General features: G+C 27.9%; 1 protein-coding gene across 1 annotated transcript in view; it reads left to right on the top strand.

Moving 5' to 3' along the window:
- LOC111626680 (anaphase-promoting complex subunit 1-like) overlaps positions 1-14,351 on the top strand; it is a 116,690-nt gene that overhangs the window by 87,185 nt on the left and 15,154 nt on the right. Inside the window, exons 42-44 of the mRNA XM_023370158.1 lie at positions 431-506; positions 587-649; positions 3,396-3,482. Coding sequence (XP_023225926.1) covers positions 431-506; positions 587-649; positions 3,396-3,482 — 226 coding nt within the window. The remainder of the gene's footprint in view (positions 1-430; positions 507-586; positions 650-3,395; positions 3,483-14,351) is intronic.

Raw genomic sequence — 14,351 nt, 5'->3', positions numbered from 1 at the left:
AGCTCTGGATTTCACAACACTTGTATATTTACCAAATACTTTACAAGAATATTGAACGTTTCTTAATGATCTTAACTGATTTTGTTATGTGTAGAAACAACTTTCTCCTGTAGTGCAGCAATTGTTCTTGGCCTATTCTGATAGAGTACCAACTTTGGATGCTCGTAAAGAAAAAAGTTGAATGGTATTAGATCCAGAAACCTAGGAGGTCTTCTATTGATAGCTTTGAAGTCAGCCATCTTGGATCTGAAGTAAAAAAAGATATATTTTAATTTTTATATAAGGATAAACATTTATGGATTCATACTTTTGAGACATCTGTTTGAGGAATGGATTTTTACTAATTTCTGAGGATGGGAAATTTTAAGTCAGGAATACAAATAATTTCATTTTTTATAATTGACAATTATTTTAAAAAATATTATTGCAGACATTTACTAGAAAATAATGGAAATTTATACTTAAAACAAAAAGCTGGATATCTTCCGTACACCAGCGATCCAAAGGTATTCGGTGATGATTTATATTATTAATTAATTTCATTAATATTTATGATGATTAATACATATTTAATATTTTTATTTAGGGTCTTCATAACTTACTTACAAAAACTTTAGCTAAAGATAATGTGAAGGAATGGGTATCTAAGGTAGGAACAGTTTTTTAAAAGTGTTTTTAAAAAGTGGAATGTATATTATACTAAATGTAATGCTACATATGTGCTATTTATCAAGTGACAAATGTTTGCATGTGGATGTGAACTATTTTCCAAACTGTTTGTCAAGTAATGAACTCTCGCGTACACACGTGCATCTATTTCCTGCGTATGGCCAGGACAAATGTTTGGCTGCTCTGATTTGGGTGAAAAAACTTACTCTAGGCTTTTCTTCTCTTCCAAAAAATTCCTAAACATTAATTTATTTCTAATTATTAAATTTATCATGAGATGGCAGCCTAACTGCCTATCTCTAGTTGAATTACTTTATATCTAATGATTAAGCTATCTGGAAAATAATCCAGCAGATTATCTGGCAGTTCAAATTGAATTCAGTTATTGTACATGTTATAAATTCTGAACATTTATCACAAGCTACCCACCCATACTATTGTGTATTTAGCAAATGGCAAACCTTTGCCACTTGCAGTTTGGAAAATACCACATGTACAGTACAGAATATTGTCTTAATACAGATTAACTTAATTTGCTTTAAATAATAAGGATTGGCTAGATATTACATTGTAATACTGAAAATAAATTAAAAATTAAACAGTGTTTAATTACATTTCCTTGAATAATAATATTTTTATACAGTTGACTCTGACTTAGTGAAAGATAGAGCAAATAATTTTTGATTTAACAAAATTTCAAAGTAATGAAAATTATCAGATTTCTTTTAATGAGACTGTAAATATTTATATCATTTGTGAAAGGAATTGAATACTCATCGCATGGTTCTGTCTGATTTCATTGTTTACTTGAAGTTTGATGTCAAAAGCGGAAAAACTCTGCATTACATATATGATTGTTACAATACCAAAATATTTTGTGAGATCACGTGAAAGGTGGTGATTTTTCCTGCAGTTTTTGAGAAACTGTAATAAGTGAAAAAATTTTTTTTGATGATATGAAACCGTGCTTTGCAATTTGTTTATGCTTCTAACACAATAAAGTGCTATAAATTAAGACACTTGGCGGGTTTTCTCATCTTTATTTATTCAAAATAAAGATGAGAAAACATAAATAAATAATGAAAAAATTTTTTCACTTATCACAGTCTCTCAAAAGCTGCTTACACAGTTGGATAGATAGCATGTAGCAAGAGGATACCATGAAAGTACAGCTAAGTAAATCAATTTGGTGAAAATGCCAGAAAAAACTAGTAATTGTGGAAAATTACTACAGCACATGATTGCTGTTAATGTGGTCTCTCTCATTGAAGATACAACAGAAATTGTGCACAAGTAGACACAAACTAACTTTATTGGAATCTTAAATTTTGAGCTAAGGAAAAGCCTTAAAAACCATTTTGACTTTGATACAAAATACATCAAGTTTATGAGAGTGATGTCAGGATAAAAATAAAATTCAAGTTAGAGATTTGATTTATTGAGAGTCAACTGTATTAATTATTGATGTTAAGTTGACTAATTAGATTGTGTTGACTATTAGATCATTTTTAATTTGATGTAAAAAATTTGTCATGTCCTAATATACTGCTTCATTGAATTATATATAGCAATATATTTATTATAGACTTTTCTACAAATATGATAAAATGACTAATTTCTAAGCATTGTAGTTTGGTGCATTCTCATAATTAAGTTTTGCATACTAAAATATATCCAACTGTAATTTTAAAGCTGTTTATAGTATCATTAATAAAATATCCCATTATGATTATTAATATATTCATATATATTGATATATCATTTAACAAACTCTTAAATGTCTTAACATTTAGCAGATTTGCCAATTTAATGTTATTACTAATGCCAATTCTTGTTAATACTTTACAAATTTTTTTAGGAGGTTATACTTTACATGAGTACTCACTGTCTTTATCAAAAAAATGATAAATGTTTTAATAAGTTGGTAAATCCACTAAATGTTAAGACATTTAATAATAAAATATCATCAGCTGAAAATATAATGTTAATGGAGTAGTTTGTCACTTGACAATTTTCATAATTAGAATTAAAAATGGCACTTTTTAGAATGTCAGATTCTTGGCATGTCAAAGTGCATTAATAATGATGATTAATAGACCAAAAATCTTTTAAAGATTTTTTAAAATCTTTTTAAAAGACATGAGTTAAAATAAATGTTTTCATAATGCTTGAAAGTAATGTTTAAAAGATTAAAAATGTTAAAAATTAAAGTAAAATCATGCTTGATCAAAGTAATATATTTATATAAAAATAATTATTATAGATTATAGATTAAAACCAAACTATTCTGATAAAGACAATGAGCTCAATTCTAGCAAGAAATTATTAGAAAGTAGCGTTTCTGATTACTTCGATTAGATACCCATCATGCTCCAATTGGAGTAAAAGGAAAAATAAAATGCACAATTACACTCTGTAAGTCACACATTATGATTTAAATTAAAAAATTGTTTAATTAAAAGAAATAAGCATTTTTAACATCTCCAAATATTGATAGAGACTATAAAAAAATAAAAAATTTAATTGTATATTCTCTGTTTTTTGTTTTTGTTAATTTGAACCTGACAATAACCATTTAATGTTGAGAATATTAATTTATAATAATTATTAAAATTTCAGTTATTATAGATTAAAGTATTGCATAGTTTATTTGTTTATATAGAGTGTAGTATTATTGGATTGTTTTAACTGTGAAAAAAATTAAATTAATTTCTTCTTTCTTACAGAAAAAATCAGTGAGTAAATTCTCTTGTGATCCAATAGTGTACAGTTTTGCTACTTCATTTTTAAAACCAGTTGCTAACACTATACAGGTAAGGTTAAAGTTTGTCACTACAGTAGAGCCTTGAAAACTCTGCACTCAATAATCCGGCACTCTGGATAACTCGGCCACACCCTGGCAGGGCAAAAAAATCCTTAGTTAATTGATTTTCATGATAAAGACAGCTTTATGCCTCATAAAGTATTTTTCTGAGGTCTGTCTTATCAGGTAAATTACTGTACAGTGTATTCATTAATTTTCATTTTCATGTAGTAAAGGCTCTATGCTTTCATAAAAGACGTACTTTTCCTTTGTTTAAGGGTATTTGGGCAGTTTATTCTCTGTTGTATTCTCAAGTAAACAATACATACAAGTACAGTACAGTATTTTCTGAGGAAACACTCGTACTTATTTTTTTTAACCCCATTCCCGATAACCCGGCATTTTCACAAACTCGGCCACCCTTCGGTCCACATTAGGCCGAGTTTTCGAGGCTCTACTGTACTATCTTTTGACTGTTTTTACTCATTTGAAACATAATTCCATCTTCACTATAATAAATGCAATTTAAATTTTATGTATTAAATTAAAATGGAGAATTCTAATTATGAAGTAAAAATTATTATAACTTTTAAATAAATAAAAAAAAGTCAAAGAAAATTTAAATAATGAATTTTAATCATATTAAAATCGATACTATAAAAGTTTTTTCACTCTTATAAAATTATTGCATCCATGTATATTGTTTTTTTAAAATGTGCATACTTTAATACTTTCTTCAATATATTAACATGTACAATTCACTTGAAATAAGAATCAAAATTAGGAAAAGTCAAATTGTTTTGATGAATTAATCAGATTTTATTGTAGTTGAGCATTTTCTTTGACACAATGGGTTCTCTTTTAACAACAGTCCTTGTTATGTACTAGTGTCAAAAAGTATCTTTCTTTTACCATATTTATCATTGTTTATTCATATCATTAAAGGAAATAATAAGAGAATAGTTTGTAATGTTGGTATTATACAATTTTTTTAACTAAAATTCTAACTTAATTTATTTATTTTAATATATAAGATAGTTTCATGACCTTCAAAAAAAAAAAAAAAAAAAGACAATACAGAAGGATCTTCATCAAAATATATAAGGCAAACAAACAAAAACTATATGTATTTGAAAAGAATATATATACATGTTGACAATCTCTTATCAAAAATTCTTGGAACCATGTCTGGTCCCAAGAATTTTTGATAAAAGATTGTCAAATTTTTGGACTTGAAATTTTTCAGATTTCTGAAGGATAGTACTATATTTACATATCATTAGGGGTGGATCTAGGTTTTTTGGGACTGTTGGGTCAGGTGTTTTCCACGTGTGAAAACCTAACGACTGGGGTTCAATCTGGAACCGATCAGGTTACACCTATGTGAGGGCGTGCGATTCGGGGATGTCTTTTTTTTGGGTCAGTCAGTCAAGCAGGACTTGACCGGTGTCCAGTCCGACCGTTATACCGTTTCTTTGTTATATATTAAACAGCGATCTACGATTAGAGTTCTATACACCTTAAGAACATAACAGGGACCTAGGGCTTATTGAAGTTCAATGGGGCCTAATTTTTTGTTATATTAAGAATCTTTAAATTTGGGTTTAAAATTCATTGTTAATAACATCAAAATATGGAGTTGAAATGTAATTATTTATGAAATGGTGTTGAATGACAAACTTTATATCTTATATAAAAAAAACATAAGAAATAAAGAAATATTTACATTTATTAATTACTGGCCAATTATGTTACATTGATTACAATAAAACAAATAATACTATAAATTATCATTATTATTATATTATTAATATTAACTATTTTTTTTATTATACAATAAATGCTCATTGTTAATGAAAAAGTATTAAAAGTTTATGATGATAATTTAATTTTTGTGGGCCTTTGACACTTGGGGACCCAGAGCTTAAGCCTTATTAGTCCCTACGTAGATCTGCCCCTAACTGGCATCGATAAAAGTAAGGATTTCCTAGGGTTCCACTAATTATCAACACAGTATATTCAATCCTTTGTGTTTTGATAACAAATCATTTTGAGGTATTTCGTTTTTAGATATTCATTTCTTATAAAAAAATAACTCTCAACTATTGAATTAAAAATATGTACCCATGTCCTCTTGTCAGTTATGAAGTTTGCATCAATAACATTTGTGCAAGTTAAACCTCAAATTTGTAAATTTTCAGACAGTATTTTATTCTGTCACTGAACTAAAAGTATTTAAATTGGCTGTACAATCTATAATGATGTTTTTTGTAACTTAGTAGCCTAAGTTAATGCAAAATAATCAAATAAATTTAGACTTCTGCACAAAACACATGAAACACTAATCAACAGCCAACAAAAACAGTACAGTTGATACAGTAATTCAAATTTATGTTAAAGCATGTGTTAATACTGAATGATGGGAATTGGTTGTATTGTTACGAGAAACATCCAATGTTTGCCTAAATGATAGGGCTACAGTTCAGCTAATTTTATATAATTAATACAAAGTAATTTGCTACTAGATGTAGATGCTAGGTACCATCTCTTAACTACAGTAATAATTATAATTTTTAATAATTTATAAGATAATTTAGAACAATCTGGAAGAAAAGAACTGACATGGGATGGGGCTTGAACCTGCAGCCTCTGCTTGCCATGCGGTGCACTTGCCAGTTATGCCATCCGGACCCAGAGCAAGCTTCACTTCCAGTGGTATTTACATTTGAATATAATTTTACGCAACTAATCATGGTGCTGGCTGGGAAGCAACTCCTATGCCCATGGTTTAAGGACAACTCCACCACGGCAAGTGGAGTCTGCGAGTTCAAGCCCCACTTAGGTCAGTTCTTTTCTTCCAGATGGTTCTAAATTATCTTATAAATTATTAAAAATTATAATTATTAATTTAGTTAAGAGATGGTGCCTAACATCTACCTCTAGTAGCAAATTACTTTGTATTAATTATTTAAAATTAGCCGAACTGTAGTCTGATCATTTAGGTGATTATTGGATGTTTCTATATACTTATCAGGCTTTGCAATGTTGTTATATTTATGTATCGTTACTATTAATCATACTATTGGGTTGTTCGGAAAGTAAGTTCGTTTTTTTTTCATGAAAAAGAAATCAACTTTCTTATAATATATAAATATTTTATTCAATTATATATTGACCATTTTGGTCCAATACCTTTTGTCATCTTTCTGGTAATAGCATGATTCCATGCTCATAAAATTTCTGATCTTTGCTTGCAAAAAACTGATTCAAGTGATTTTTGACATCCTCATTTGAAGTAAATGTTTTACCATTTAAAAAATTTTGTAAAGATCGGAATAAGTAATAATCCGAGGGTGCCAGATTAACACATCCCATCCAAGCTGTAACAACTTCTGATGAGTTAGCAAACTTGTGTGAGGTCTGGCATTATCATGATGAAACACTACACCTTTCCTGTTGATCAGTTTTGGTCTTTTCTGTTTGATAACATCACTCAATTTGACCAGTTGGTGGCAGTAGACATTCAAATCAATTGTGGAATTGTCTCGTAGAAGCTCAAAAATACAATTCCCTTAAAATCCCACCAAACAGAGAGCATCACTTTTTTTTGATGAATATCGGCTTTTGAAGTGCTTTGAGCTGGCTCATCTTTTCTACCCCATGATCGCTTGCATTTGACATTGTTGTATACAATCCATTTCTCGTCACCAGTTATGATTCGCTTCAAAAATGGATCATTTTCTTGACGTTTGAGAAGCAAATCACAGATGTTAATGCTATTGAGCAAATCTCTTTCTTTAAGAACATGTGGAACCCATATATCAAGATTTGAAACAAAACCAAGTTGTTTCAAGTGGTCGTAAATGGTTGAATTGGACAATTAATCTGTTAGCGATTTCTCTTGTTGTTATTCGGTGGTTTGCTTCAATCAATGCCTTTATTTTGTTTTCATCAGCTTCAATTGGCCTTCCAGAACGTGGTGCATCTTCAGTATCAAAATTGCCAGTACGAAATTTTGCAAACCACTTTTGGCACTGTTGTTCTGTCAATACATCTTCTCCGTACACGTCACACAATTTTTTTCTTGGTTGAACAGCATTCTTACGTTTTCGGTAATAAAAGAGCAGAATATGCCGAAAATGCTGCTTCCGATCTTCCATATTTGATGGGACACAAAAAATAAACAATTGCACGAAATTAAACAAAATTTTTTACGAATAAGCCTTAAAATGCTAGCTGTCAAAATATATAATGATAATATGGTCTAGAATGAAAATGGCAGGAAAAATACGACTAATCCCTCTAGTGGTAAAAAAATGAACTTACTTTCCGAACTACCTAATAGCTATTACAGTAGAGCGTCGTATATCTGAAAGTCGGTTATCCAAAAGGATTCCAATCAGCAAATTTAAATTTTCGCTAGTGCTGTGGTGCTGCAATCTTTGGCTATATCTTGGGCTACTCCAATATTTTTTTTGTTGGTGTGTTTGTTTTAGCTGGCAGCACTGGCACTTTTGTGTGATGTTTTTCTGAGGACTGTGTGTGGTGCTGAATCAAACGTTTTTGATACTAGATCAACTTCTAAAGTATATTTTTTTGGTTTTTATATTTTTCAATATATTTATTTTGTACAAAATAAAGAAATAATTTTTAACGATACAATAGCCACGATTATTATTTTAAAAAGTTTACGTTAGGCTTAACATCGACGAAAATTCAACGTGAAGTGACATGCAACGGAGAAAAATTTCAACATGGGATAGGTTAATATATTTTTTCGTACATAATCGGTTATCCGAAAAATAAGTTATCCGAATGACCCCAGTCCCCAATTTATTCGGATAAACGATGCTCTAATGTGTTTCAATTTTGATATGATACATACTGTAAGTCTAAATATTTGTTCTTTTCCAAAATCTCTCTTAACCATACATCCATAACCATACACTTACTGTACAAGTATAACATACACTTTACAGTTAACATACATTTGATTTAAAAATTATGCAGATTTCAGATTCATGTAAAACACATAAACTCCAACTAGAAAGGTCTCTGCAGTGAACCTTATAAATATTCACAATGAATGGTGCAAATGAAAACTATAAATAATAATAATAATAATAATAATACAGTTTATGAGATTCTCACATCATGTTGACAAAGTGCTTGAAAAAATGAGAATGTGCTAAATGAAACGGAGTAAAGATAGGCCATACTAGCATACCTTTTTTTTTTTTTTTTTTAAGCAAAGCTGACAGTAAAACTTCAAACATAACTGGCTGAAACTAAACTAAAACCTAAACATCTGAAAAATACTATATATGCAGTAAAAGCACATTATGTTTGAGGATTTTGGAGAAGAAGATCCATCAATGTTGTTATTGTTATGGTGACCATCGTCTTCAGGTTGGAGTTGGACATCTGATAAGGGCCAGAAACAGGATTTTCAATTTCAGCAGCACTACTAGAGACTATCTTATTGAAGACTTCTGTTATGAAACAAATGACACTGGAAGAAGTTTGTCTAAGCAGTCTCTCTTTAATTGAATAAACTTCCATAATATGCTCACTGATAAATGCATATTCTTCCATGCCACCAATTAACTTATCACCATATCATTTATGGGCATTTTTTACCTGCATTCATGTCTTTATCACTACCATCCTCATGTTTATCATTATTTAGCACCATTTCATCAATTTCTCTAACACTCAAGGAATGCACAGCAGATACATCATTGTCAATGTTCATCATTTCTTCAGTGTCAACTGCCTCTAAGGTACAGGAGGCCTTTGGAATAAACAATGAAGTTTGATATTATCTTTTTGTTGGTGACACCAAATCCTTCAAATTCTTTTACTACAGGTTCATTTTCATCCAACATCATTATAAGCCAAAGTTTCTGCCAAGCATTTTTTAATGTTGATTTAGTTACATCTTTCCAAGCATAAATGACATCCTTAAGAGTGAACTCTTTCAGGAAATCTTGGATACCTATGCCTCCATTGACTGCATCAAGCATGCAGTTTGGAAAAAGTCTGTATACTTTACCTTCACCGAGTTTAAAATTTCTTCCTCACAAAGTTGTTGTAAAGTTAAAATTGTGCCTTCTGATTTTCGGTCTGTCAAAAAAGAACACCTTACAACTCCTCGAACTCAAATTAAGTCTGTTTATTGTACAACTATTTACAATATATCATACACAACAATATTTCTTGCTTGTTTCTAACTACACAGTCTTAGGCTAGACTCCACTCAACCGTCTCATTGCTTTATATCTAATTTTTATTTGTTGGCCGACCAATCTGGAGCTGAGCTTTCTATTGGGTCTGCTTCAGTTGGCATACCTGTCTTGACATGTGTAGGATGACTTGCCAATGGACTTTTCCGGAAAATATGTTTCAATGAGTGGAACTTGAATTATCTTGTCCCTACTCAATAGACCTCCTTGACAGTTGTATTAAAGATGTCATATTAAATGATAAATGACAAAAACATCAGCAGGAGGATGTACAGAACAGTTGCAAGATTTTATTGCTTCTAAACAATTATCTTCCAGTCTGGCTTCCCTACAATTAGCTTGTGCAGCTGGTATTGAATTATATTAAACATTTGTCAAAGAAGAAAGCGTGGGTGACCACCCATGCTTTCTTCTTTGCATAACAATGCACAGGTAAATTTTTTATTCCTTTAAAACACCTTAGATGATAACTTTTTCCAATCACTTCCAACTTTAACTTGTGTGTGCCTGCAGCATTTGCACACCCAGTAGTCTTCCCATACTTAGTGTCCTTGAAATCTGATGTCCTTTCATCAGCCTATGTTAATGTTTTTCTAGAGACATAGCATCAGTAGAAAGCTATTTCATCATTGTTGTAAATGTGTTCCGGACTACGGTTTTCATCAGATACCATTTTGGTAAATTCATCAATGTAATGTTCAGCTACATCATAATCAGATTTTCAGGTATTTTATACGATGACTCTTCTTAAATTTCTGCAGTCAGCCTTCTGAGTATTCACACTCTCCTTTAATGTTTAGTTCATGGTATTTTTTAGCTTGTTTTGTGACCATCAGACTAGTTGGTGGGAAACATTCACTTTTTTTGTTGTCAAAATCTACTGAATTGACACATGATTTAAGGTCTCCATTTTTTGCCTTAAGCAATGATTTCCTGATTTTCAATAGTTTCTGTTGTCATTGTCACTGTACAATGTCAACAGCACATCTTTCCATTTCTTTAAGTCATATATGGTTGTAGTTCTCACACTGTAATCGGGCATGCAGTTTGAAAAAATTGTAGACTTATAAATTCCCATTGTCATTTGTCCGTCTGTCTGTCTTTTCTTAATCTTGAGAACATTGTTAGTTAAATGAAATTCAAGACCAGATATGGAAAGCTTAGGGCCAGGAGGCCCCGATTAACTATGTATGAATTTCCAATTCAAACTGGAAGTCACATTATTTCAATTCAAAAATTTTTCTTTGAAAGGAGTTAGATAGATGACTGGCACATTGATAACAGTAAAGTATAATGTACAGGGGTAAGATACTACTAATTTGAGGTGAAGAGTATATTTTAAATTAAATAAATTAAAAATTGCAGCCCAGCATTGTGTCGCTGTCACAATAAATAATTACTTGTCTTCAGTAAGATGCTGTGTAGATATACCATAATTAAACTTCTGTAATAACTCTACTTTCTGCACTATCAATAATGACAGACACACTGTTTTCTTCTTCTCACTGTTATTCATAAGGGAATCTGCAGTTCTTTTGGACATTTTCAATGTTTTCTAAGTTGAAAAATCACTTGAAAATAAACAAAACATCTGTGAGCAGCAGACACGTCTGACTTGTAAACGACCATTGTTGTGCAGACTAGTGATGCTCCACATTCCACAAAAAACCTTTGGTTTTTGGAGCTTTTTGCAATTTTATATAAGAGATTGTCAACCTATATATATATATATATATATACTTTTGTTAATGTTTATTATTATTTGGAATTGTGTTCTCCCAGAATTGTCAATGAATGTTTGTCTTACATGATGGATTGCTTTGAAATTGTCTACAAAACATGTTACACAATGACAAATGATTCTGACTTTGTAAATTGCAGAATACAAAGCACTCTGATGCAGAGTTGCCATTTTTGATTATGGCACTTCCTAGAGGCACTAGAAAATATGACATTTGTATGCAGATGGGAGACAAAACTGGGACAGTTACTCTATTGATTGGTGTATGTTGCATACTACTCGGTAATAATTAACATAATTACAGTAATTTAAAATGGCAGCATTCATTTTGGAAGACCTGTATTGTAATTGGCTACCATGCATACATACCATAATACTACAGTAATGGTGTTTAGGTGTATTGAACTCCAAACCTATGTTTAATGTTTTAACTAATTGATATTTTTATTAACAAAGATTTGGGAAATTCAGGCAATCAACCACTTTCAAAGAAACCAAAAAATCATATCGAGGTATCAGTGTTATCTTTGTATGGAATTTGTTTCATATTTATTCATAATTTTTGTTTTACAACATTAGTATTAATTCCCTTTACTTTTATAAAATTAAAGTTGGACTGAGCAGCTCTGAAAAAAATTAGTTTCGTTTTTGGCTTTTCAAAGCAGAGTAAATCAGTGATGACAAAGCACAAATACATCAGATATTATTATATAAAGTATATTTATTGTATATTATATTATTACACAAGCATTTAATATTATATTATGTCATTAGTGGGTGCAATTGATTTTTGGATTTGAAAGTAATTTCTTTCTTTATTTTACTAGTTTTGCCATTGTTAAGTACAGGTGATCCTAAGGCGGACTGAATTTATTTGCCTGTTATATGTACAGTAAGACCACGTTTAACGTTGATTCAATATAATGCCTTCTACTCTAAGCTTAGAAAAAAAGCTCAAAATTTATGCTGATTTAAATTATCATGGCATTTTATTGATTCGTACATAATACGATTATTTACGAACATAAACCAATCAGAAAAAGGTGGGAAAAAGGTGTACTTTCTTTAAATCTATGTTTGTTTGGTGCAATTTTGGAAAAAATATAACATCATGGATGCCATAGGTAATATCGGCTTCGCTTGGAAAGAATTAACTGATAAATGCACGAACAAAGTGTGGAAGAAGTTATGGTTGAAGGTATCCAAGAATTCTCAACGAGAAGAGCCTATTGCTATATCATTAGGTTGATCAAACTCAATCTAATCGATACAGCAGAGACTAGGAGATGTAGACGAACAGGATATTGAGGAGTTACCGCAGATTTCTGGTGAGAGTCTTATCAACAACGACCTTCAAGAACTGGCAAAACAAGGAATTCGTGTAGAACTGGAAAATAGTGATTCTGAAAACGAAGAACACACAAATTCTGTACAGATTTCCTTAGTAAAAGTTTGGTAATGATAACTGAAATCAATCAAATTGTAGCTAATGTTCCAGATTTTGAAAGGAGTGCAAAAGTAAAACGAGGTGTTTTGGATGTAATCTCTTGCTACTGACATTTGCTTAAGGAAAGAAAAAAGTGACAAATGAAACTTCACGACTTTATTGCAAAAAAAAAAAAAAAAAAAAAAAAAAAAAAAAAAAAAAAAAAAAAAAAAAAAAAAAAAAAAAAAAAAAAAAAAAAAAAAAAAAAAAAAAAAAAAAAAAAAAAAAAAAAAAAAAAAAAAAAAAAAAAAAAAAAAAAAAAAAAAAAAAAAAAAAAAAAAAAAAAAAAAAAAAAAAAAAAAAAAAAAAAAAAAAAAAAAAAAAAAAAAAAAAAAAAAAAAAAAAAAAAAAAAAAAAAAAAAAAAAAAAAAAAAAAAAAAAAAAAAAAAAAAAAAAAAAAAAAAAAAAAAAAAAAAAAAAAAAAAAAAAAAAAAAAAAAAAAAAAAAAAAAAAAAAAAAAAAAAAAAAAAAAAAAAAAAAAAAAAAAAAAAAAAAAAAAAAAAAAAAAAAAAAAAAAAAAAAAAAAAAAAAAAAAAAAAAAAAAAAAAAAAAAAAAAAAAAAAAAAAAAAAAAAAAAAAAAAAAAAAAAAAAAAAAAAAAAAAAAAAAAAAAAAAAAAAAAAAAAAAAAAAAAAAAAAAAAAAAAAAAAAAAAAAAAAAAAAAAAAAAAAAAAAAAAAAAAAAAAAAAAAAAAAAAAAAAAAAAAAAAAAAAAAAAAAAAAAAAAAAAAAAAAAAAAAAAAAAAAAAAAAAAAAAAAAAAAAAAAAAAAAAAAAAAAAAAAAAAAAAAAAAAAAAAAAAAAAAAAAAAAAAAAAAAAAAAAAAAAAAAAAAAAAAAAAAAAAAAAAAAAAAAAAAAAAAAAAAAAAAAAAAAAAAAAAAAAAAAAAAAAAAAAAAAAAAAAAAAAAAAAAAAAAAAAAAAAAAAAAAAAAAAAAAAAAAAAAAAAAAAAAAAAAAAAAAAAAAAAAAAAAAAAAAAAAAAAAAAAAAAAAAAAAAAAAAAAAAAAAAAAAAAAAAAAAAAAAAAAAAAAAAAAAAAAAAAAAAAAAAAAAAAAAAAAAAAAAAAAAAAAAAAAAAAAAAAAAAAAAAAAAAAAAAAAAAAAAAAAAAAAAAAAAAAAAAAAAAAAAAAAAAAAAAAAAAAAAAAAAAAAAAAAAAAAAAAAAAAAAAAAAAAAAAAAAAAAAAAAAAAAAAAAAAAAAAAAAAAAAAAAAAAAAAAAAAAAAAAAAAAAAAAAAAAAAAAAAAAAAAAAAAAAAAAAAAAAAAAAAAAAAAAAAAAAAAAAAAAAAAAAAAAAAAAAAAAAAAAAAAAAAAAAAAAAAAAAAAAAAAAAAAAAAAAAAAAAAAAAAAAAAAAAAAAAAAAAAAAAAAAAAAAAAAAAAAAAAAAAAAAAAAAAAAAAAAAAAAAAAA

This window comes from Centruroides sculpturatus, unplaced genomic scaffold (genome assembly GCF_000671375.1).
Source record: "Centruroides sculpturatus isolate CEXI.00-Female unplaced genomic scaffold, Cexi_2.0 scaffold451, whole genome shotgun sequence".
Classification (NCBI taxonomy): Eukaryota; Metazoa; Arthropoda; class Arachnida; order Scorpiones; family Buthidae; genus Centruroides; species Centruroides sculpturatus.
This window is presented reverse-complemented; position numbering and strand designations above follow the sequence as displayed.